At 37.4% G+C, this 25,239-nt stretch overlaps 3 protein-coding genes across 7 annotated transcripts; 1 reads left to right on the top strand and 2 right to left on the bottom strand.

Annotated features, from left to right (window-relative positions):
* Positions 1-8,654: 8,654 nt before the first annotated feature.
* Positions 8,655-9,875, bottom strand: LOC113358502. Its single transcript, XM_026602095.1, has 3 exons — positions 9,713-9,875; positions 9,466-9,608; positions 8,655-9,347 (listed from the first exon to the last, which is right to left on the bottom strand). Exons 1-3 carry the CDS (start codon positions 9,873-9,875, stop codon positions 8,655-8,657), a joined length of 999 nt encoding a protein of 332 aa, XP_026457880.1.
* Positions 9,876-16,810: 6,935 nt separating this feature from the next.
* On the bottom strand, positions 16,811-17,806 carry LOC113358509. Its single transcript, XM_026602106.1, has 2 exons — positions 17,432-17,806; positions 16,811-17,320 (listed from the first exon to the last, which is right to left on the bottom strand). Exons 1-2 carry the CDS (start codon positions 17,804-17,806, stop codon positions 16,811-16,813), a joined length of 885 nt encoding a protein of 294 aa, XP_026457891.1.
* A 2,399-nt stretch (positions 17,807-20,205) lies between these two features.
* On the top strand, positions 20,206-24,658 carry LOC113312665. Of its 5 annotated transcripts, XM_026561409.1 has the most exons (6): positions 20,206-20,407; positions 20,560-20,753; positions 22,507-22,629; positions 23,489-23,582; positions 23,680-23,999; positions 24,178-24,658. In XM_026561409.1, exons 3-6 carry the CDS (start codon positions 22,608-22,610, stop codon positions 24,246-24,248), a joined length of 507 nt encoding a protein of 168 aa, XP_026417194.1. In that variant the 5' UTR covers positions 20,206-20,407; positions 20,560-20,753; positions 22,507-22,607; the 3' UTR covers positions 24,249-24,658. The 5 variants fall into 5 exon arrangements, with proteins under 5 accessions (XP_026417194.1, XP_026417184.1, XP_026417189.1 ...); XM_026561399.1 differs by lacking the exons at positions 20,206-20,407; positions 20,560-20,753 and adding an exon at positions 21,977-22,118; XM_026561404.1 differs by lacking the exons at positions 20,206-20,407; positions 20,560-20,753 and adding an exon at positions 22,071-22,118 and having other exon boundaries at positions 22,515-22,629.
* Positions 24,659-25,239: the final 581 nt, after the last annotated feature.

A 25,239-nucleotide genomic window follows, 5' to 3' on the forward strand; every position in this document is an offset into this window, starting at 1 on the left:
ACATATACAAAAGGAAACAAAAGATTACATGACACTTTGCAAGAGGTAGCCCTTTTTGATGCACCCAGTTAAATTCGATGGTTGTCTTTCTTAATGTAACCTCCACCTTCTATCCCAACCAACCAAAGAACAAGCTAGTCAAGTTTCGTTCAGTATTCTAAAGTGATTGGCAATCGTAACTTCCTATCAAACACCTTGAAGATCGAGGCCATACATGTATTGGTAGATCGTGCGCGTGCAAATTTCTTATCACAATGTGAATTGTGCTAGAATCAGGGTGCCTAAATATCTAGACTAAGACTCCTAATAAAAATACATATTTGCACAAGAGTCAACATTTCAAGGTAAATGAGCTCCATTTTTTTTTTTTTTTTAATTTTTTTGAATTTTGATTTTTCAATTTTTTTGGAATTTTTCAATTTTTTCAAAAAGAAGAAGGAGTTCGTTTTCAATTATGGCAAATTGTCATGGTATCTACTCTATACCCCCAAACCTAAACTAAACATTGTCCTCAATATTTCAAAATATGGAAAGAATTAAGATGCAACATATGGAAAGGGACATGCTGAGTAGAGTAAAAGGAGAGAGAATACCCGATTTCGGCGAAAGCAGAATTAAAACTCCGTTATTCAAGGCAAAAAAATCCAACATATTTCAGCCGAGATCATATTGGATTAGCAAAATATATACAAAAGGAACAAAAGGGTTTCTAAGAAATTTTATCTACTGGATTATATACAAAAAAGTTCACCATACACTAACAATCTAAAGAGTTGAGGATCAACCCAAAAGACAAAGTGTAGACATTTCAACAGCTTCACACAATATGATAGAAACGCAAGTGAAACTGTGAAACAAAATGAGCTACCCCCAAACCTGGATTTTACAGAAGATATAATTTTGAAAACAAAATCTCGCAGTTTTGGGGGTTCATCATGTACAAGGTCTAGCTCAAAGTGAACTGTGCTAGGGACGGGCAAACATGCAATTTCCAACTGTGGTTCCTCAAAGATATTATACTTAGATGCAAAATAGTCCAAGAGGACTTGGGAAGCACACAGTTCCAAACCTAAATTAGGGACTCTCAGAAAAGTCGGTTTGACAATATGGGTACAAACCAAATCTAGGTTGGGTGGAAGGCCAACAGATTGTGACTCATGTAGGAGAATAGGTGCGTCATTATTAATCAAATCAAAATCTCCTAAATCACCTACACATGTCACATCATGCTCACAATCATCAATCAAATTGGCAAGATTACAATCAGAATTATCAACATCATCAACAGATTGATTTTCATGCATCGGCAAATCAGCGGAAACATCACATGGAATACTAGAAGAAATATCATGCATTAAGGTCGGGGCAGAGAAGCCTAATGTATTTGAACCCAAAGGTTCCACAATATTTTCATGTTCTTCTAACATATCATCATAATCATCATAATTATCATCATGGTAGCATGCATATTGGTCCTCATTAAAAGTAGTGGTGTCATTAGTCGATTCATGTTCCTCTAAATTAGGTTCATATTCAACATTATTTACATGAATGGGACTAGACACTTCATTAGGGACAACATACATTTCCTCATGAATTTCCTCCTTTTGTAGGTGAAGCAAAATCTGATCTAAAGATGCATGAATTCGTGATGTAGATCTATCATAGTCTTGCTCACTGAGTCTGAAAGCTTCTGTGGTGGAGTCTAAATTCATGGGAGTACAAAATATTGTGGTAATTGGTACATGTGTGCATGGTCATTAGGGTTTACAAAATATTGATCGCAACCCTCAAAGGATTGATTATGGTCCCAATGACTACCATTCTCACAATTTATGGGCATTTCATACCTTGGATTTTCTCTAGATTGCCTAAAATTATGCAAAATATGACAATTCTCAACAGGGTGGTCTAAACTACCACATGCGGGACATGCATAGATTTCAGGTTGCCTAAGAAAATTAGATGTGACAGATTCCTCATGTGATTGCATTTCTAAAGCTGTGATTCGAGCTTCTATTTGATCCATAAGTTATGATTGTGTGAGTGAGGCACTAGCAAAATGTTCATTTTCACGTTGCGACGAATGATGCATGTATGAATAGTCATTAGGGTTCATGTATTGCGGCTCGGGACTTTGAAAATGTCCATAATAATTCCTATGACTATTGACATCATGGTCCGTGGAAGGTTCATAACGTGAAGTTTGTCCATATGCAAGTTCTCTAAGAGTTTTATTTCCATCCCCAGGAGCAGACCAAAATCCAGACATGATTGGCTCAAAAGCTAAGTAACTATGTTACAAAGCCCAAAATTTGGTTTTTTAAAGGGTTTGGATTTCTGGGAAAATTTTGGTTTTTAGGGAAACATTTGAAAATTTGGTTTTGAAATGGGAGTAAAATAAAACTTTTGGTTTAAGATGGGATAAAGAAGAAAAAATTTGGTTTAAAATGGGAGCAAGTAAAATTTGGTTTTTTGAATGGGAGAAAAGTAAAGTAATTTTTTTTTTTTTTTTTTTTTTTTTTTTTTTTTTTTAGAAAAAGAAAATAAAATTTGGTTTTTTTTTGAATGGGAGCAAGCCTACTGTTTGTTTTGTGTTTGCTTTGGCTCAGCTAGTTTGAAAACTATTGGTGGAACTGAGTCCAAAATCTCGGCCTAGAATTTGGGTACTCGGCCCACTAACAAGTTAACCTAGCGTGATTGGTTACAAGCTCAGCTGGGTTTAAAAACCCAGAATACAAATTACCAGTCCAAATTAAACAAGCTCACAAAAATTAAATACACAAGCCCAAAAATTAAACAAACAAGCCCACAAATAAATTATTACAAACCCAACAGAAAATAAGAGAAGCCCAAAAATTGGCTTTTAATATTACAAGCCCACAATTAAAAAAATTGGAAGCCCACAATTCGGGTTCTCTTAAATGGGTTACCTTTTAAGCACAGCCCAGCTGCTCTGATATTGTTGCAAAAACCCAGTTGGGCTTTGGTTCTTTTCCTTGGTGGCGTCCCAGCAGAGGAAAAACAGGTTCAGAACAGCAGGTCCAACAGCAAATGAAGTGAAGCAGATGCAGATGCAAATGCTATGCAGTGAAATGCAAAAATAGCTAATAAAACTACTAGAAAAACACAGCACCAATCCCCGGCAGCGGCGCCAAAAACTTGGTAGGCTTCTAAAAGGTCCTAAAAATTATCCCCGGCCAAAAACTTGGTGGGCCCGGAGATATGTATAAAATTAAGCGCAATGAAAAACGCGGGCCTACAGTAATACCGCAAGTGCACGGTTGTCAGTTGTAGCTCGTGCAAGTACGGGTCGATCCACAGAGACTGGGTGTGATTTGTGTGTTTAGCTATTTTGGGCTCCAAATTGGATTATGGTCTTAAGGTTGAGAACATGAAAATATGGTCTATTGGTCTCAAAACCTTATGTTGGGCTTATGAACTCTTAGCCTAACCCAAGAAGTAAATGGGGCCTAATGGGTTTGTTTTTAACAATGAAATGAACTGAGCTTGGGCTCAGTTGGTCTTGAAGTGCACTAGGCTTTGAGCCTTTGATTGAGTTCAGGCTTTTGATTAAGCCCACAGTTGAATGGTTTGGGCTTTGGTTTGAGCTGGGCCTGTGGTCTTTCAACAATTTACAATGGGCTTTTGTTTTGGTCTTTTGGTGAGCTCAAGTTGTGCTCTGGGCTTTTGGACTAACAGTGAACTGAACTTGGGCTCAACAGTTCGCTTGTGAATTGGGCTCAGTAGTGAACTGAGAACTAGGCCTTGAACTGGACTGAACTTGAGCTTTGAAAGCTGGGCTTTGGAGAGGAAGCAGCAGCAGCAGGGTAGCAGACAGCTGCAAGGGAAGTGGAGTGGCAGCAACAGCTGCAGAAACTCAGATGCAGGAGAAGAAGTGGCAGCAGCACAAGGCAATGCAAGTAGTAGCAGCACAAGAACAGCAAGGCAGAGGCAAGTGCACAGCAAGGCCAAGAAAACAGCAGCAGCAACAGAGTTGCAGCAAGCCAAGGGAAGTAACAAGAAAAGAAGTAGCAGCAATAGCACAAGCAAGGAAGAAAACAGCAGTAGGGGAAGCAAACAGTGCAAAGGGAGGCAATAAGAAAAGAAGTAGCAGCAACACAAGGCAGTGAATGCAATAAAGAAAATAGCAAACAAAATAAACATGGAAGCAACACAGGGCAACACAGGGCAAAAAACAAAGAACAATGCAAGTGAACCAAGGCCTAAGGCCAAGGGCAAGGATGATAGTGAAACTGAAATGGTGACAATGCAAGAGAGGGAAGAATACAGGCATACAAATAGAATGGGAAGAGAATTAGCTTGCTAAGAGCACTAATTTCTCCCAATGCTCAATCAACACAATGCATCCTAAGCACACAAATGGAATGGCAAGATAATCAGCTTGCTATGAGCACTGATTTCTTCCATTACTCAATCAATTCAGTGCTTCAAAGGCTTCTAGCCTAGCATTCCATCAAACTAACATTACATGACAGTGAATTAATCCTAACAGTGAGCATTTAACTAACATTAACAGTGAACTAACATGGAATTAAACCTAAACAGTATACTAACAGACATTTAAACAACAAATATAAACATTAACAGTGATTCTAGCAGTGAGATAAACATGAACAGGGATTGATTTGTAACTGAAATTGAACATTAAAATTAAACATACACTAACCCAAATTTGGGGGAATCTTGGCTAGCCCAAGAACACCCCTAACAGTAGCAATAACATCCATATTTATAGTTTACAACAAACCCTAAATTTTCGAAACCCTAAATTGAAATTAGGGTTTTCTCAAATTCCCAAAATTACTCACTGATTTCTGTTGATTTGCGTCTAATCCACGCTTTATCTTCTTCTTCTGCTCCTGTCTCTTCAAGTTTTGTCCCCTCTTTCGATTGTGTAACCCTAGCTTCTCACTGTTCTAGCTTGTAGCACCTAGTTTGATGCTAAAAACGAGACAAGGGAGAAACTTGGGATGGGGTGGTGATGTACGGTGTGGTGTGGTGGCTGTTGCGACAAGGAAGAGAGGCAGGAGCTCGAGTTGCAGAGCTCTGCAACTGTCGGGTGAAGGAGAAGGAAAAGAAAGAGAAGGAGAGAAATGGAATGGGTAGTTCTCGATGGGTTTTTTAGGGTATGGGATGTTCTGGTGTGAGTCGGGTTCATCAAGAGATGATGTTTCACGAGCTGGGCCATCGGATCATTAAGTTCAGATGGAATCGAACGGCTTTAAGGAAGGGGATGAAAGCGACCGTAGGATTTTTTTTGGTACAACTAAATAGACGGATCCAGATGGGGTTAGGTGCTGTAGTGTAAGGCGGAGATATCAAACTTTGATGAACAGCAAGGGAGCAACCGTTGGATTCAACTACCATCTAATCTGAAGGCTTGGAATTTCAGCGCTGTGGTGCTTGGCAGAGACTTCAGATTTTGATGCTCTATGAAGGAGCGACCATCGGATGCTTCTGAGAACTGATCTGATGGCTGAGAACGGAGGCGTTTTTGTGTGTAGAAAATGAGGTTGTGCGCACCATTCTTCGCGGCTTCCTTGCGTGATTTCTCCCGGCTTTTCACTACTTTTCTGCTCTTTTCCGCTCCGCAAGTCATCCAGACTTTATTTATTACCTAAAAATGCAAAATTAAGTAAAAAAAAATATTTATTCTTGAAAACAATGAAAATACAGAATATGGGATAAAATGTAGAATTAATGCATAAAAGATGAGTTAAATGCCAACAAAAGGGATAAATATATACATTATTTGGTACTCATCAGTTGGGCTGCTAGAATTCTGAATGATGCTAGGGAAAATTTCGCCGTAAATGTGAGCCTTTAATCTGAACATTTTGCGCTGGTTAAAGACATTATTTTTCATTTCTTGAAGATGACATCTCTTTTAAATCTAACCATTTTGTTTATACTTCGCAGATAAAGAAAAGAATTACCGGGAGAAGATTGAAGAGTTAAAGGCACAACTTTCTGCTAGAGAAAAGATACGTCTTGAAGAAACCGAGAAGTTATCAATGGAGTTATCTGCTCGCAACTCCAATTATCAGCAGTTGAAAAAGAATTATATCCTCACTGTTTCAAATAATGGTAAGGATGACATTCGTGCTCGTGATGCAGCGGTTCAGAAAGTCTGTGTTAACAATGGCATTCCCCCTCTAAATATAAATTCGCAGATGTTCCTCCCAACGATGTTGTTCCTGATATTATTGATAGTGAAGAGGAATACGAAGAGTATGAAGAGTATGAAGAAGAAGGAAATAATTCTGAGGCCGAACGTAATGATGAAGATAATTAATTATTTTTCACTTGATGTAAATCCTTCTTCTGCCTCTTGTATTTCTTCATGTCATCTAGATTTTTATACCTTTAAAATGTTAATTTTCAACCCTTAATTATAATTTCCCTTTAACTTAATTTTCAACCCCATCAGACTACCAGATGGGGAAAATAGCACTCTTTTTATATTTTCATTCCCATTCTTGCATCTGCTAGTTGTCCCAAATGGATAGGCTGATGAACATATCGTCGCTTTCTTCTTCAACCAAATTTTTTATCATGCGAAACACTTCGCAGTTAACTTATTTCTATCAATTCTTGCAAAACAAAGTTAACTTATATCGTATTTTTCTCATGAGGTTTTATTTTTCCTTCCTAATTAAAGGTCTTATGTTGCCTAAAATTTTCTTTGCTCTTATGCGCGAAATCGCAGGAAATCTTTATACTGTAGTATATCAACCCATTGATCTCGCCTTATCTTTTTCTTGTATTATTACCTCTTCAGGTTTATCTTGTGCGTAAGTATGACAAGTCTTAATACTCCCGTGAGTGAAAAGCCTCCTGATATTTACGTCTTTTGACACAATTCAGCTCCCTAATGGAGGGTGACGTCCTTATATTCCCCCTGGTTGCCCCTTCAAGGAAGCGTACCTCTACCGGTTTAAGGTTGGCTCCTCCCATCCGGCAATACAACAACCAGTTGATTTCGCAGCCTCTTATCCCTCCACCGATGAGGTTTATGGTTACGAGACCGCACCCAAAGTGGTGTATCTTCGGACCGAGTGCATCATAGTCAGGACTTGTCAAGAGTGGCAAGGTACGCTCCAAACGCCCCGGGCACTCTTGACTCAACTGTGTACCTCGGCGCCCTGATCGAGTTTCTGCACTCTTTAGGAGAGACTTTCTCACCTTAGTCTCTCAATCTAAGGCACTGAGCTTAGATTGAAAATTTAAGGCACCTCTCCTGGATGGGCTTTTTCGTTTTTTCTCACCCCAAATCTCCATGACTCAAGTTCCAGGGTCGATGTAGCTTTCCCTTGAGTCATGCTTATCAGGTTTTTCCCAAATGTGACGTGCGATAGGTCTTACTTGTTGCCTCTTGCATTTATGCGAACTAGGGTGCACGCCACATTTGAATACCTCTCTTATGTATTTATATACTTTGTTTCCTTATACTAAGATCTTACTTTAAGGTCTTATATTTGCCTTATGAAAATAGAAATTTTTCATTCCATTCTTATTTGTGAGTTATATAACTCTAGTACATAGAATTCTTACTGAGTTCTCATACATGAGGAAAGATATTCATATTACTCTTCTGCTCATGTCATCTTTTGTATTTCTTTGAGTTCATTGATGCTTCTCAGAACATTATTTCGCATGATATCTTCATTTTCCCTTGTGCGAGTATCATCGCACATGGTACTTTTCTTCTGAGAACACAACTTCTGCCTCTGCATTCGCTCTCCTTCTTTATAAGTAATCTCTCTGACTCGCTTGTTGTGATTATTCGCAGATAATTTTACTTCAATATCCTTCTTTTCTATTTTTCCAGATTTTGGCACTACATCCACCATTAATCTTTCACCCCTTTGGCTATCTTTAGCATTCTGTTTCGAATTTCTACTTTTGTACTCTCTCTCTTCTCAGTTATCAATATCAATTTCCTGACAATTTCTACCTTCATTTGTATCTCCTCTTATTATGCCTAGGCCTTGAGGTAAAGGAAATTTTATGCCTTGGTGAAATTTCGAAGCCACACCCAAGATACTATGCAACCATGGTCTTCCAATCAGAGCATTATATGGTGATTCAACATCAACAACACAAAATACGAATTTTGTTGGTAAACTTCGCAGTGAAATTCTCATTTTGACTTCTCCTTTTGGCTTGTTCGCAGTACCATTGAATCCATAAATTTTGTAAGTTGAAGGAATTAATTAGTCATCCCTTCCTCCCATAGTCTTGTATGTATGATAAAAGAGAATATCAACAGAACTCCCAGGATCTATGAGTATTCTATTTATATCCCAAGTATTCGCTTCATCTTCTTCTTCATCGTCATCATCTATTTTTGTTTTTGGATTAATTCCCAACTTCACCACTAATGGAAACTCATGTAATTCTCCTCCTCCTGGTGTTTCTTCCGCACTGAACGAAATGGACTGTTTTTGTCAATCCTTTAATGGTGATATCTTTGCAAGGTTGAGGATTTCTCTTCCATCATTATCTCTTGCATACACACGACTTAAGATGTTGTCATGAAAATATTTTATATTTTTGAAAGAGTGTATAATCGAATTGCAATATAGGTTCTTTGCCTTTGCACCTAATTCAATTACAAATGTATTCTTTCATCTTTCCTCACCATATGCATTTCCTCCTGATGGTGGTGGTGGTAGATTCTGCGGCTGTTGTATTAAGAAGTGGTTCAATTTTCCTTGATCAATCATTCTCAGTGTGATTTTCCTCACATTTCTGCAATTACTTGTTGTGTGACCACGAAAGAGATGATATACACAGAATTCTTTGCTCCTTCTGCTCGGTGGTGGTTCATATCCTACGTTGTGTGGTTCAGGAATTTTTTCCATTAGTATAACAGCTTCCCAGATTTTGTCTACTGTAGTATTCAACTTTGGCAAGCTTATTTGTTCCCAGACCACCTTTCCAGTACCTTGTCTTTTATTATGATATGGTTGTTGACCTCCATAACCTTCCATGGGATTATCCATTCTTTGAATCTTGTTATTTCTTCCTCTAGCTTGGGATTGTGCTTCTTTATATTCTCTTTCGAGTTCCTCTTGATCTTCACTACCCATTGCTACCAGTTTTTGTTCCATTTTTGTACTTTTCTTTCCTTTATTTCCCTGTGATGTACTCGCAACAACATTTGTCATCCTTGGGAGTAAAATTGCATTCCCAGTGTTCGCATTAGGCATTGCAACTGGATAAGATTCCACTTCTCTCTGCTTCTCCTCAAGTGCAATATGATCTTCTTGAAATTCAGGCAACTCCGACATTGTGATGGTGTCTTTTATCCTGAAAATCTGTAGGAAAAAGAGAATTGACAAAGGCTAGTATAAGAAATCGTTCATCTACTCGTATTTCCATTTCACTACACATGGTTCTCCAACGTGTTGTTAGATGACGCAAACTTTCATTGACCCTTCTGCGAAGTCCAAAGGCCGTGTCAATTCCTGGTATTGACATATTATTGCTGATATATTGTCCTAAGAAGACATTTTGTAGATGACGAAATGATCTAATAGTTCCTACTGGTAATCCTTCAAACCACTGCAAGGCTTCTCCTATCAAGCTCACAGAAAAATATTTACACAACACCGCATCATTTTCTTCCCACTGCAATAAAGATCGCCTATAGGCTTTTATGTGTTGTACGCACATGTACTACCATCAAATATACTAGTGAATACAGGTAAATTGCATTTTGGTAGTATTATTGCAATTTGAATTTTCCTCGCAAAAGGTGTTTTCCCAGCTTCCTCTACTGCTTCCTCTAACTTCCTTCTTCCACCATTTTTTCGCATAGTCATCATTTCTCTCAATTCAGCCATTTCTCTGAGAATTTCTTCGCTCATAGTTTGGTCTAAATCTTGTTGCATAGGTACTTTTAATTTGGCTTGTCTTAATATATTCTCATGATTATTCTGACGTGTATCCTTCTCAATCTCTCTTTCTTCAGTTTCTTCTCTTCTTCTTCTACGTCTTTGTCGTTCAAATCTCGCACGTTCGCGAAAAGCGTTGTTTCTCTCTTCCTCTTGTTCACGTGCATATTTATCCCTCAATATTTGTCTACCATGTAATAGATTTCTCCCTTGTTCCGGATCATGTTATCCATCATTATCTGATGCGTAACGAGTACGATGACGTTCAGTTGCATCTTGAAGTCTATTGTTCCTTTGATCTTCTTGTCTGCGACGACGCTCATGTGGTTGTTCGTATCGGTCATTTACTTTGTGTCTCTCGTAGCGTTGATCTTTTAGATTATCATCTTCTTGAAAATTCTCATCGATATTATCTAATGTTTGTTCTCGTCTGGCATTTCTTCGATTTGATCGAATTTTTCTTGATGAACTTCCGTTGGTTCTTGATCTTGATCGCGTAACACTTCTTGATCTTAGTTCGTGCAATCTGAGATCCTCTTCTCTTAAATCATCATTCGGTCGTATCAAATTCGCACGCTCTTCATCTTCTCTTTGTCGTTCAGCAATCAATCTTTCTCTAAGTACTTCAATTGTCATATTTTCTTCATTTCCTTCAATCCTTCCTTCATCTCCAGTTCTCTGTGTTTCATCTTTAGTAGAGTTCGTATATGCAGTATGAATACTCACTCTATCATAATCAATATCATTATTCTGCTCTTGTGTACGTTGTAGTCCATTCGGAACATCATTTCTTTGCTTTGTTCTTTCTCCTTCCTCTAATTGCTCATGAATTTCTCCCCTTCTTCGTTCGACAATTCTTTTACTTCTTCTGGCTGCTGCCACTTGCTTAACAGTAGATCTAATTTTTACCATTTCCACTTTCTTGCATTATCGAATGAAAATCTCAAATGTTGAAGGAAAAATTCTAGGTTTTTTAATTCTGGAAACTTGATTTTTAAACAGATTCACCAAGAGGATATACCACTCCTCCCTGTTTCTAGCGCCAAAATGTAGTTGCAGGGAATCATACAACCACATCTATTCAATATTATATAATTTTCTAAGTAATCATAATGGAAATCAATCGTTTATTAATCAAGATCTTGGGATCGAATTCAAAATATTACAAAGATTTTACTTATTCTCCAAATAAACTTTCTCTCTCTTGATTTCTTGTCTAACACTCACCTTAGAGTTCTCTCTCAATACACAGATTCCTTCCCCTTATATAGGGTACTACATAGTGGATGACAGCTAATAGATCCCCTATTTTCGGAATCACTGTGTGTTACAATCGCTCAATCTCGCATACTTTACACTTCGCACAGATCATCACACTTTACTCGTGACTATGATGACATCATTAAACACGTCATCCTTATTTTAGTATATGCGATGGTTTTCGCTTAGATTAGATGACCTTTACTTCGCATACATAATGAATGTGCGATATTTCACTCCTACAAGTTTGTAAATAATTTTTCATTGAATTGTATACCAAAACGAATTTACATTTGGTTAATCCACCTGGTAGACAAAAATTTAGTCGCCTTAGCCAAATTGACTGTAGTATCATATGTCATGTGATGAATTGGCGAAAACAAAATTAAAATTTTCTTGATCTTAACTGATGAAAGGCGTATGAGTTTCCTCCTCTGGGAATGAAATATTCGACTTTGTTAGACGTGTGGCAAAGTAAAACTGTAAAATTTGTTTAGAGTGGTAGACAAAATAAGAGACAAAACATAATGGAAACAAAGTATGAAATAGAGGAAGAGAAATCAGGTGTTTTTTCTCATTAACGTTTACTCTTTAAATACAAAAGAAGAAGTGTTTGTGTTAGTGCACTTGTTGGGAAGGGGAAGAGAAAGAGTTACATGTGTCTAATAATTGAGAGTATGAGCACATGCATCTTGATATGTGTGGTGTGTGGTCAGCCACTTCTCTACAAATGTCACTTCAACACCCCCCCTTGGATGACCAGCATTATAGACTCATTGCGTTTGTCAAAACCTTTCCAGAAAATTTCGTTGAGGTAAAAACTGGTCGAAGGAAAAAAGACAATATTTGAGCTTCTGAAATGGCGTCGCTTGTCAGGACTCTTCTCCTTTGTAGAACTGTGTCCGGAAAAATATCGCACAAAAACCTGAACACTTGTAAGGAGAAGAATAACCTCAACCGAAGTTGTATCTTTAGTGTTTTTGTTGTCTCATTAAAAACCTTGTCGAGTAACTAAACCATGTGGCAAAAAGTAACCTCGGTGAAGGAAAAGAGTCCAACACAATTTGATGTCATTAGTGCATCGCTAGATGCTCCCCCTAATGTCGACATATCTCCATGATTTTCATTTATGGTACTATTGTTGTCTCATTAAAAATAAAATTCGAGTAACAAAACCCAATGGTAAAAAGTAACCTCGATGAAGGAAAAGAGTTCAACATACCATCTGGTGCTCCCCCTGATGCATGCCAATTTCTTTAGTCTAATACAATAATGGGAGTGGACAATTCCTTTAGTCATATGGAGTCACGAAAGTTCAGACAATCTCTTTAGTCCTATACTTCTCACATGTTTTTCAAATGTGGACTAAGGTAACGACTTAGTAAATAAGTCTGCCACATTTTCATCAGATTTTACTTTACTGACTTGAATGTTTAGAAGACATTGTTGTTGCTGATTGTAAAAGAACTTCGGTGATATATGTTTCGTATTATCACCCTTAATATACCCTTGCTTCATCTGTTCAATGCAAGCTGCATTATCTTCATAAATGCAAGTTGGTTGTTCGGTGGTAGAACTCAAACCACATGTCCCTCGAATATGTGTAATGATAGACCCTAACCATATACACTCACGAACCGCCTCATGTAGGGCAATGATCTCAGAGTGGTTCGTGGAGGTAGCCACAAGAGTTTTCTTGGTCGACCTCCAAGATATCGTTGTATTCTCGATAGTGAACAATATCCAGTTTGTGATCGACCTTTGTTTGGGTCTGAGAGGTACCCAACATCAGCAAAACCAACCAAAACATTATTTGGGGTTCCGGTGTAAGGAGTCGCAATTATATTAGCATCTCTCATTTCTTCTTCGTAGGGATAAAACAAACCCAAGTAAATAGTTCCCTTTAGGTATCTAAAGATATTTTTTATACCATTCCAATGACGCTGCGTTGGCTCTAAGCTATATCTAGATAACAAATTCACCGAGAATGAGATATCTGGTTGAATACATTGTGTTAAGTACAATAATGCGCCTATTGCACTTATATAGGGATATTCATCTCCTAATACATCTTCGTCATCTTCCTTTGGACGAAATGGATCTTTATGTACATCTAAATTTCGACCAACCATGAGAGTGCTAGCAGGGTGCACTTTGTCCATATTAAATTGCATGAGTATTTTTTGGACATATGCATACTGGTGGATCAATATTCCACAAGCTCTATGTTCTAGTTCAAGTCCTATACACATCCAAATTTTCCCAAGATCTTTCATCTCGAATTCGGATTTCAAATAACTTGCGGTTTCTCTTATTTCATCAAGAGTAGCTACTACGTTCATGTCGTCGACATAGACAACTATAATAGCAAATCCGGAACTTATTTTCTTTATAAACACGCAGGGGCAAAATTCATTATTTGTATATCCCTTCCCAATCAAATAATCACTTAGACGGGTATACCACATCCGCCTGGATTGCTTTAATCCGTAAAGTAAGCGTTTCAACTGAATTACAAACGCACTCCGTGGTTTAGAGTTACTTGATGTGGGCAATGGAAGTCCATATGGAACTTTCATGAATATCTCTGTATCGAGATCCCAGAAATATATACGGTAACCACATCCATAAGTTTCATTTCAAGTCATTCTAAAACTACTAAGCTGACTAAGTAACGGAACGTGATGATGTCCATTACAGGAGAGTACGTTTCTTCGCAATCAATCCCAAGGCATTTTGAGAAACCTTGCGCCACAAGGAGAGCCTTATATCTCAGACTTCGTTCATCTCACTACGCTTTCTGAAAAATACCTATTTATGTCCAACAGGATTTACACCTGGTGGGGTTAGCACTACCGCACCAAATACCTGTCTTTTTGCCAGTGAATCTAGTTCAGCCGGATTGCATCTCTCCATTGAGGCCAGTCTGCTCTCTTTTGGCATTCTGCAATATAGCGTGGTTCGATATCATCATGCTCTAAAATATCTCGAGCAACAGTATATGCGAATATATCATCAATATGTGTGGAGGATCGTTCCATCAACATGTATGCACTTTCATAATCCATAAAGATTTGTTTATTCTCTGGAATCAATTCAAACTTCGGGGCGTCCCCAGTAATGATTCATGGACATAACTGCAATCAGAGACAATCTCATGAGGTGGATTATCTGTATTGATGATATATGGATCGGTTTGTGCCTTACTCGCCCTTTTATTCCTTGGCTGAGTATCGATCGAACCAAGTGGTCTCCCCTTCTTCCTTTTGGGGGCCACGACCTTAGATACACTTCCACCAAGTGCAGCCTTGGTACCTATATCTATGGTACCTTTTCCATCGTCGGGAATTTCCAATCTTGCAAGCACGTTTGCAGCTGGTATATGTGATCCCGTCACTTTAGTGATATCATTAAATGCTTCAGGCATTGAATTTGCCAAATTCTGAAGATCGATAATTTTTTTCACTTCACTTTCGCATTGTGGAGTGCAAGGATCAAGATGAGACAACGTGGGAACACACCACGACAATTCCTGTCGTTCCCTTTGTAAGTCCTTTTCCATACATCCCCCTAACGACGGGAAGGTTGTCTCATTAAAGTGAGAATCCGCAAATCTAGCAATAAAGATATCGCCTGTCAAAGGTTCTAGGTAGCGGATAATTGTTGGGGATTCGTATCCAACATAAATACCTACTCGTCTTTGTGGACCCATCTTAGTACGATGTGGAGGAATAATAGGCACGTATACGGCACAACCAAATATGCGTAAATGTAAAATATCAGGCTCATATCCAGTTACAAACTGGTACGCAGAAAATGGTTGGATAGCAGTGGGTCTAAAACGAATAAGTAATGCTGCATGCAATATGGCGTACCCCAGGCAGTAATAAGCAGGTTGGAACACATAACCAATTCCCTAACTATCATCTGTAACCTTTTGATGGTAGATTCTGTGAGACCATTTTGAGTGTGTACATGGGGTACGGAGTGCTCTACGTCAATTCCATTAGACATACAGAAATCATCAAATCTTTTAGATGTAAATTCTCTAGCATTATCAAGTCTGATAGACTTGATTGGATAATCAGGGTGGTGAGCCCTTAATCGTATAACTTTGTGCTAGGAGCTTTGCAAATGCAGCATTTCTTGTGGACAATAATGCAACATATGACCAACGGGTCGAAGCATCAACCAGAACCATAAAAATACTTGAATGGTACGCATTCTGGATGTATAGGTCCACAAATTGCACCTTGTATTCTTTGTAAAAATGGAATATTTTTTTTGGTATCTTTAACATAGGATGGTCCCGATCATGTTTTTGCTAAAGCACAAACTTTGCAGAATGAGCGATGTGCCTTCGATAAGGACAAAGAAGAAGAATGGGACAGGAGGTGCGCTTCAATTACTTTGAAAGACTAAGGTTGCGCTTCTCTTAATTTAGAAGGCATAAAATGTGCATCATTTACTTTATAATGCACATTGTTACTCTGCATTGTAACAATATTTTGTCCCATTTCCTTTTTCATTCTAAAGAAAGGATGTCCGTGTAAGGTTGCGCTTCTCTTAATTTAGAAGGCATAAAATGTGCATCATTTACTTTATAATGCACATTGTTACTCTGCATTGTAACAATATTTTGTCCCATTTCCTTTTTCATTCTAAAGAAAGGATGTCCGTGTGAGTTTTTCAAAAAACGGATCATCATATCACGACCTGGGTGCCCTAGTCGATCGTGTCAATGCTTACATAAGTCACTCTCCAACAGTTCATCGTTGGAAACCACATGGGATTCAATAATCATAATAGTGGTGATATACAATCCACTATAGTGACTCATTAGTTTCTCTAAGATGCGTTTCCTTCCGCATTCACTAGAGGTCACATATATGTACTCAATTCCATTTTCGCGGTGAGTTTGCATGTGATAACCATTTGTACGGATATCCTTGAAACTTAAAAAAGTGCGGTGAGCTCTTGGTGCATATAAAGATTTTATGACTTTAATCATTGTGCCATTTGGAAAAAAGAACTGAGCAGTATCTCGCCCACTTATTACTTGCGACGATCCAATCATCGTAGTCACAGATGTATTATAAGGATGGAAATCGACAAATAATTGTTTATTTCTTAGGATAGTGTGGGTGGTTGCATTATCAACTAAACATTCAATTTCTCCTGGAGACATTCCTACAAGTACATTAGGAAGGAATGTTACAAACAAAGAAAAACGAACAATTTATCTCACTTCCTTTAGAGAATTTTGTTCTACTAGAAAGGTCTCCTTTTCATTCTAATTTACATGCTAAACAACAATTATCATAAACAAAGTAAAATTTTATAGAACATAATAGAAAATAAGTACTTATAGATAATCCATACACATAACATAAAGATGGTAAGAACATGTTCAGCAACAATAAAACTACTCAAACTATTAAACAAACGATAATCTAAGATAACATAAAAACTTCAAAGCATTTAAAGGCAGATAGAGTCTAGCAAGCAAATAAGAAACTAAATTCTTAGGCCCAAGCAAAATCAGGGACATCCATGGTTGGGGCAAAGTCCTCATTGTCCAGGAAGTCTGAAATTGTGAGGTTGACGTCATGGGTTACATCATTTTATTCCATATAGTGAGCCTCTTGTTCGAGAGTTTCCCGGTACTTTTTGTAGCTCGCATCTACATTGGCACTAGCCTTGCAATGCTTGTACCAATGTCCGGTAATTCCACACCTAAAACAAGGCGCATTTTCATCTGCGACCTTTTTATTAGTGGGATTTTTAGGTGTTTTATCGAACTTAGGATCACCACCACTATGGCAAGAAGTTCCTTCTCTGTGCCAAACATTAGAGTGACCTTTACGTCCTCGACCTTGATTATGTCCCTTACGTCCTCTTCCACGAGAGGTGTTATCTCCACGTCGGTATGGATCATGGGTATGTGAGTCAGAATGTCGAGCCCTCTTTCCTTTGGGGTGCTTTCCCTTATTGACCTTGCCATGGTTAGCTTCGGGAACTTTCTTTTTCCCGATAGATCTGGCATTGTTATTGACATGAATCTCATTGTGCCTTTCAGCCACTTGTAGTAAGTTTATCAACCTACTGAATGTGGTGATTCTTTTGTTGTCAACCTATAAACGATACTGGTTCGCTAGTATCATGGACGAGGTGGGAAAGGTCGATAGGGTTTTCTGAATCATTTCCTCATCTGTGAGTTTCTTCCCACTGAAGTCCATACGTGCCTGAATTTGCAACATGTCTTTTTGGAAATCATTCACTTTTACATAATCGAGGAAGCGGATTTCTTTCCACAAGACGTTCAATTGTGGTATTAAGGAATCCTGAATGTTCCCAAAACGGCTACCTAGAGCATCCCATAACTCTTTTGGTGTCTTCAAGTGATGATAAACCCAACGTAGGTTGTGATCGATATGCCTCTTAAGGAACATAAGAGCATGAGATTTGTCTTTCTCAGTTGCCTGAGCAGCGTCGGAAGATGGCTTGACAGTGGAGGTGTAGTCCTTTGCCACGAAGGTGGTTTCCACATCAGATACCCAACGATGGTACTCAAGTTCTGCTGAGTCCAAAAGTTCGAATTCTGGTCTAATTAGGTCCATCTACACAGACAAGATAAAGGGCATTAATATGATTCTCAAGTCCTTCTGAGTCCACGACAAATACCGATATTATTTTCCCGTGAACAAATTTCTTTATGGCCAAGATGGATACTAAAACCAAATTTATTTATGGTTTTGTGGGTAATACGGATATGTTATATAGTCCAATCTATGATCATAACCTAGTCCACAAAATTAATTAACCAAGCTTCTTTATGGTTTTAACGAGGGAGCTTTGTTTGTAAACCAAATTTCTTTATGGTTTAAAAATTGCAAACAATTTGGTAACAAGGTTGACAAAATAGTCAACTGAAAATAGGTTTGTTAAGAAAAATAAACTAGAGGCCCGTTTATCATTTATATACGCATACAAAATTATTGGAATTTAAGTCGCAATCCGTTTGCAGGTTTAGTAGCAAGCAGTTTGGGGGGTAAAAATAACTTTTAATTAATATTTGTGACATGCATGAGTAATATCAAACTAAGATATAATACCAAGGATAAAGCACATGCCAATTTTTTTTTTACAATTTTGAGGAAGACCTAAAATAATAATGTAACATACTAAAGAAAATATGTATGGCGGGGATAACATCATGAATGTATACATATATGATGAATATTTGATAAAAATAAAATACTACTAGAATATTTATATTTTAAAAGAAAAATAATTAACATACATACATATGCATCATGGGTATAATATATTTGCTAACAAGTAGAATGATAAGATATCCTTCAAAGGTAATAATAAACAAAGTGGTTGAGTTATGCCTTCTTTTGGAAAAATTCTACTACTTGATTCGAGAATGAAGCCAACAACTTTCCTTTGTTTTGTGTTTGAAGGATTGAAACTCAAATGGTTAGGCAAAGTGCTGATAATGTGTTTAGTAGGTCTGCACAAGACCCGCCCATCATACCCATACCCGCCCGTACCCGCTAAACCCGTGGGTTTTTAATCTGAATCCGCCCGTTGTGGTTGCGGGGTTGGTTATGAAAATAAAAACCCGGTGTCTATGGGTGCGAGATTGGTTTTAGCTAAAATCCGCCTATACCAGCCCGAAAAACCCTCTAAATATACACCGTTGATTACAACTAATCCTAACCGTCCGTTACTAAAACCCCAGTGATACTATTAGATTTTAGAGAACCCTCTGTCTCCACTAGTTTCTTCGCGGCGCCTCCTCAGACATCAGTTCTTCTTCTTCTCCTCAATTCTTTTTCTTCCTGAGTTCTTTTCACCTACGACGTCAACAACAATGTACAATTTGATCACTGACGGCAATGCTAAGCAAATTCAAGTTATAATGCCGCCCGGAAAGATAGAGATAGAAAAGAATATTAGATATTTTGCAAATGTTGAATTATGCTCTTGAAATTTCCAATGTAAGCAATATACATTCTGGCTAAAAAAACTTCATCAAAATTAATCGAGATAAATTAAGTTTTCAATATGCATTAAGGGCACTAATAACTGACAGTAAATGGAGTATATGACAACGTATAGATAGTGTAATCATCTATTAAACCTTCAACGTGTAGATTTAAGCCAACATCATTATCACCCAAAAAGAAAATCAGTTATATTTATTTCCAAATAATCGACATATATGTGTAAAGGGCAGAATAACACAACCAACAGAAGTCCATGGTTTAAACCTACACCCGCCCAACCCGTAGCGGGCGGGTAACAAAACCCGCCCGCTGTTTGTGGGTGCGGGATTGGTTATAAAAATAAAAACTCGCAATCCGTGGATGCGAGGTTGGTTTTAGCTAATATCCGTCCATATCCGCCCATGTGCAGTCCTAGTGTTTAGAGTGGTAGAAAAATAAGAGACAAAAAGGAGACAAAGTATGAAAGAGATGAAGAAAAATCAAGTGTGTTTTCTCATTAACAATTACTCTTTAAATACAAAAGAAGAAATGCTTGTGTTACTACACTTGATGGAAAGAGGAAGAAAAAAAGTTACATGTGTCTAGTTTTTTTTTATGGAAAGAGGTATCACATCGTAATTTCATTAATATGAAATTTTGCTTACATTGATCAATTACATTTGAAAATCGAGAAAAACAATCCGTACAAAATTTACATATTTCAGGAACGAAAATAGAAAATTGTACAAAATTTTTACAACTCGTCTGAAAAATTGACATCCTTCTAATGGTTTCAAACCATTTTGTTTGTTTGTTTGTTTCTTGATCATCTTCATCGTTGATGTAATATGCTTCCATAATTAGGAAGTAATATGGGCTTATTGATATCATCGCAATCAATATCCGTCATACTCTGATTTCCGAAATAGATCAGTAATAAAAATAAACGTGATTTGACAAATTTAACCCTAAGGAAAATCCTTATCTTCTGCCTCTGAGAGAGAGAGAGAAGAAGCAGAAAATGAAACGAACACTGTCTTTGTTTTGGAGTTCACCATCAGCAAAACCGATCTTTACGGTGAAACCAAATAAATCAAAACCCAAATTTTCCTATCTAGTATCTTCTCAAAAAAGAAAAAAAAGAATCTTTGATGGAAAATAAGTTGAGAAATAACAATGGGGAGCCATATCATAATACAAAATTGGGGGTATTCTCAAATCAAGGTATTTTTCTGAATTGACTGTGAAAACTAAGATTTGAGTAACTAATTATCTAACCCATTTTCAGAATTTGGTTTATTTCGTTTGAATTGAGAAAGGGAGTTGTGGATTTCTTAGAAGGCGTTATTACTCATTAAGTTTCAATTTTGTATCAGGGGATATTGAGAAAGATTGGGTTTTTGTGTTGTTGCCCAATAGGAAGCAGATGTATGATGCTTCTGTAACCTAATCCAATGGTTGATTCACAAGCCTGATGCTTGCTGCTTATGATGCTATTGATGATGTTCTGGATGATCGGTTCTCTTATGAAGCCATGAGTCTAGCTGAAGAGGACAGTAAAAGAAACAAGGTAAGAGATCCTCAAATTCACTTACCTTTTCTCATTATGAATTTTGTTTTTACTCTTTTAAGTATTTGATGTAGATTTGTGATTATCTGTTTTCATTAAATTGTTTTGATTCTTAACTTGATCAAGTTGAATTAGTATAATCTAACCTAATCCCAGGAGCTTGCACTGTACTAAACAGTAAAAGATAAACTGATTATGAAAGCCTATTAATCTATAAGAATATTACACTACGGGTGATATCTCTTTAGATAGGAATATTCTCTTCTCACAATGTAGAATTAGCAGCCTTTTGTTTAATCTATAAAATCTCAAATATGTATGTAGTTGTAAATTTCTGTGGATGTTTCTCTAGGGTCAAATGAAAATTGAACGAGGAAGGATTGATTACTGCCAAGTTTTCTGTTTGCTTGCCTGTAAATATGCTAAATTCTTGGGGATAATGGTGATAATTAGAGCAGCCCTGCAACTTGTTTAGTTAATATCTAGTTTCTAGGCGTCTATTGAAACAGCCAGAAGTCCAAGATGGCTCAAGAATAAATTGATGTATTGATTTTATCTTTTTCTGAACATATTAATCATAAAAAATTTAAACAACTTGAGTCAGGCATAACTCATTCCTACCTAATTCTGGCGGCCTGCAAGTTATGACAAATAATCAATAATTTGACATTGAATTATTGTGGGAGCCAAAATCTAAGCTCTTTATAAGATTGTATAGAATTCTTAAGAAGAAAAAAAAACATCAGGCAAAAACTTCTGTTTTTTGCTTTACTATTTTCTTTCAATTCCTTCACAAGTTTGTTATAAAGAGTCTTATCTCAGATTAAGTGAGTTACTATGTCGTGGTTTAAAGATCCCGAGTTGTATATTGATCACTATGCAGGTCAAATCCGTTTATGGAGGCTTGAAAAAAACTACAGTAGTCCTATTGGGCTTAAGGATTTCACTTTCCTGCAAAACGTTACTGATCATCTTTCTTTAGTCGATAACTCCTTTCCATGGAAGAAGAGCGATTACGATGCTTTGGCAGAGTTCTTATATGAACATGACATTTCTGTAAACTGTCAAGGTTTGGCAGTCTCCATAAGTGTTCCTCGAGATAGAGATGGATCTGGCAATTCTGACTACAACCGTACTACTTATTTCTGGTCACATGATGTACTAAACTTGTCCCACTATGGTTTACCTGCTCTGCTGGTTCCATACCGAGAGGTTCGATACCTAGGAGGTGATGAGTATGCTCCTGTGGAATTCAGTCCTAAGGAAAGGGAAAATGAAGAAGAGGTGCAAAGAGAGAAGGCTTATAAGAAGGGTGTAGAGGAAATAGTTGCTGCCTTAGAAGATGACATTGCTAGACTTAAAGAGGTCATCATTACTTCAGAGACTTCAGAAATATGATCAAATTATCTGGCGAAATAAAGACTTTAATTTCGATTCAGTTTGTATAAAGTCGGTTGTTCGGTTTGGATTTATGTTTTGCTTTAGTTCTAAAACCAATAATGGTCAGGCTGTGTTTCTTTTTCTTTTGTGGAGGTTTTGGTTCTTGTCCCCCTCATTGTTTCCTCGTTTGCGTTTTTAATGATGAATTCTTCTTGGAGGTTGCTTAAAGTATTTTCTTTGTTAGATTTCTTGATTTCCAACTTGTAAAGTTCAATTCTTAAGCCACATGAAACTATTGATAAACTACTCATTTTCCTTGATCATTATGATTTTTATAGTCAGATTTCTTATTCCTTACTTGTCCTCTGTGTAGAACTTCAGGAGGATGAGAGAAAGTTGTGTTTTTTGGAACCATCTGCCAGTGCTTTAGCCAAAGGGGAAAATTGAGGGGATTGTCTGCCTACACTGGCATCCATGGAAAATCACTTCGCCACAAGTAAAGTTTCTTATTTGTTGTCTTAGTTAAATTATAGTACGTACGACTATCTTATTCAGGATGGAAGTTATCATTCGCTATAGTTGCATTGGAATAGCTATTCTAACACATTTTTCTATCTGTCACTGAATTTGCACAAAACCTTGATTATGATGGACAAACAGTTTCTTTCTAAATCTTCTAACCTGTCATGTCTATGGCGATCTTTGCTATCAGGATCGCCTGATGATAGTTTATCACTTTATTGGCTTGGCTTAGCTTGTGTAGAATCACAGTAAGCATCGTGTAATACTTTAACATACCATAGATTATTTTTGAATGATAGCTGAAACTAGAGAATGATAATCAATTTGGCATAGCATTGTTGGGCATGTACTAAATAAACAAAGGGCTAACGGGTCAAATCAAGCAAAAATCATTAAAATACAACTCTACTTGATTTTTTATTCTCAGTTAATACTAAAATCAACTATTATTTCATTGATTTCTTCAAAATAAAAATAAAATAACTGTTGATTTGTTCAAAATAAAATAAAATAGCTACTAGTCAACATATGTAAGCAGTGACTAGTCTGAATAAACTCATTCAACTTTTACAAAAATATAAATTTAGTTACATCTCTGCTCTCGATCTATCAATGTCAAAAAAGAAGGATGCAAAGATCTGGATGAACATCAAAAGAACTATTTTTCATTAGAAAAGAAGACAGCAGTATTAGTTCTTTTGTGAATCGTGCGACAGGTTTTAAAACTTGTTTATGTTTATAAGTTAGTTCTGTCTCTTTTGAATCTGTCATCTTGTTGATGAATAACATCTTGTGACTGTACTAGATAAAAAATCTTCCTTGGCTATTTTCAGACGAAGAAGCAGATCTTCTACTAGGTGAATACACGGAGGCGAGAATCATCAACAAACCGGAGGCACCAGTTATGGGCACCAATTACGATTACAGGTATACCCCATTTCAGTTTTTCCAGATTACAATTTATAATGATGAATCTCATAAAAGGAACACATAATGGATGTATGTTTACGGTATGGCTGCACAGGGTTGTTGGGGATGATACATTTATGTCTGATCAGCAAAGCATTAGTGTGGCCCGCAGAGTTACATCGACGGAGCCAGAGAATGAGGCTGTGTTAGTTGAGGAGAAGCGTATCAGAACTGCAAGTTCCCTAAAAGAAGCCAGGATATTGGTTGACATCAAAGAGCCAGAGAAGGCTAGGGAAAAGTTGGTTGATGGCAGTACATCAATTTCAGGGAAAGCTGCTAGTACATCACTTTCAGAAATTGAGGCCATACTAGCTAAGACTCAGCCGTGCAAGCTTCCTCTATCCACGGAGCCCCAGCAATTCTACACCAACCAAGGTAGAGCGTCTGCTCCGTTCATTTAGATAGCTCTTACATGTCTTGCCAGCAATTTGGCAGCACTGCTGCAATTATTTCCCCTTGTAATGATGTATATTTTACCATATACATGTATATAAGATGATGAAAATTAAAATGGCTCTTATTCTAATGCTACATTTTACATGTATATACACAGGGGTGTTAGTTCGGCTCCGGCGCCGGCTCCGGATTCTGCTTGCTAGGTGGTGCCAAGTCTTTCAGATATAGCCTCCTGCAATGTATGCGAATCTTTTTGCAAGGAGAATCTAGTGGATTTGGTTTTGCGAATTGCGGTGGTGATAATTTTTCTTATAGGCTTTTTTGGTTTGCAAAGACCTGCAATTTTTGCGAATGAAGCAACACCACCGGTCCACCACTACTACCAGAGAGGAGGCACTGCAGAATTGATGTTTGACATTGTATCGCAGCTACCGTTTAATGATCAATGATTTGGGTTTTCAGTTTGTTCTACCCGCTAAGGGTGTCATTTTGTCTGTGTTTTAAGTTCGCTTTTCAACTCTCCGTTAAAGTTGTGTTGTCTCCCAAGTGAATTTCCCTCTTAAGTTGGTTTATTGGGTTTATAAACTTTTAAGGACTTGTTATCTGACTGATTAGGAGGAGTGAGGATCATTTTTCAATTAATCAATTCATACATGCTATTTGGTTCAGTTGTCACATTGTTAGAAAAGGGGTACTAGCCTAATAGGGATGGCCTCCAATTAAGTTGATCGTGGCATTGTCACCTGCCTGACTATCGACTGACACGATAAAATTCTCTGGGAGAAGATATAATAGATAATCGGCTGTAAATTACTCAAACAAACTCAAAAATATAGCCTTCAGCGGTAGCGTAACAAAATCAGACAAGTTTGGCGGTTCATCAAATTGAACCCACTCTCTTGCTATCGTAGCTTGTCTACAAAATTGGTCTCTTTTGGATTCCCTATTTGTTTGAATCGTCTTGATGCGCTTTTATCAAAAATAAAAAGATGACCAACATCGCCATTGATTAAAATTCTACCACTCAGCCTTACGTAGGCAGGCCGTACCAACTTAAGAGGGAAAGTCATCCAGGATTTGGGACGTATAGCGTATTAGAAACCACTCAACAATTATCCTTTACGACTACTTCATTTTTTCATTTTCTTTCAATTTATTCACTGTATCGCATTCATTTTTGTTTTGCATGCCTTGAATGCCTTAGGAATCTGTCTGGGCT

The sequence above is a fragment of the Papaver somniferum genome, chromosome 1, assembly GCF_003573695.1.
Source record: "Papaver somniferum cultivar HN1 chromosome 1, ASM357369v1, whole genome shotgun sequence".
NCBI classification, from domain to species: Eukaryota; Viridiplantae; Streptophyta; class Magnoliopsida; order Ranunculales; family Papaveraceae; genus Papaver; species Papaver somniferum.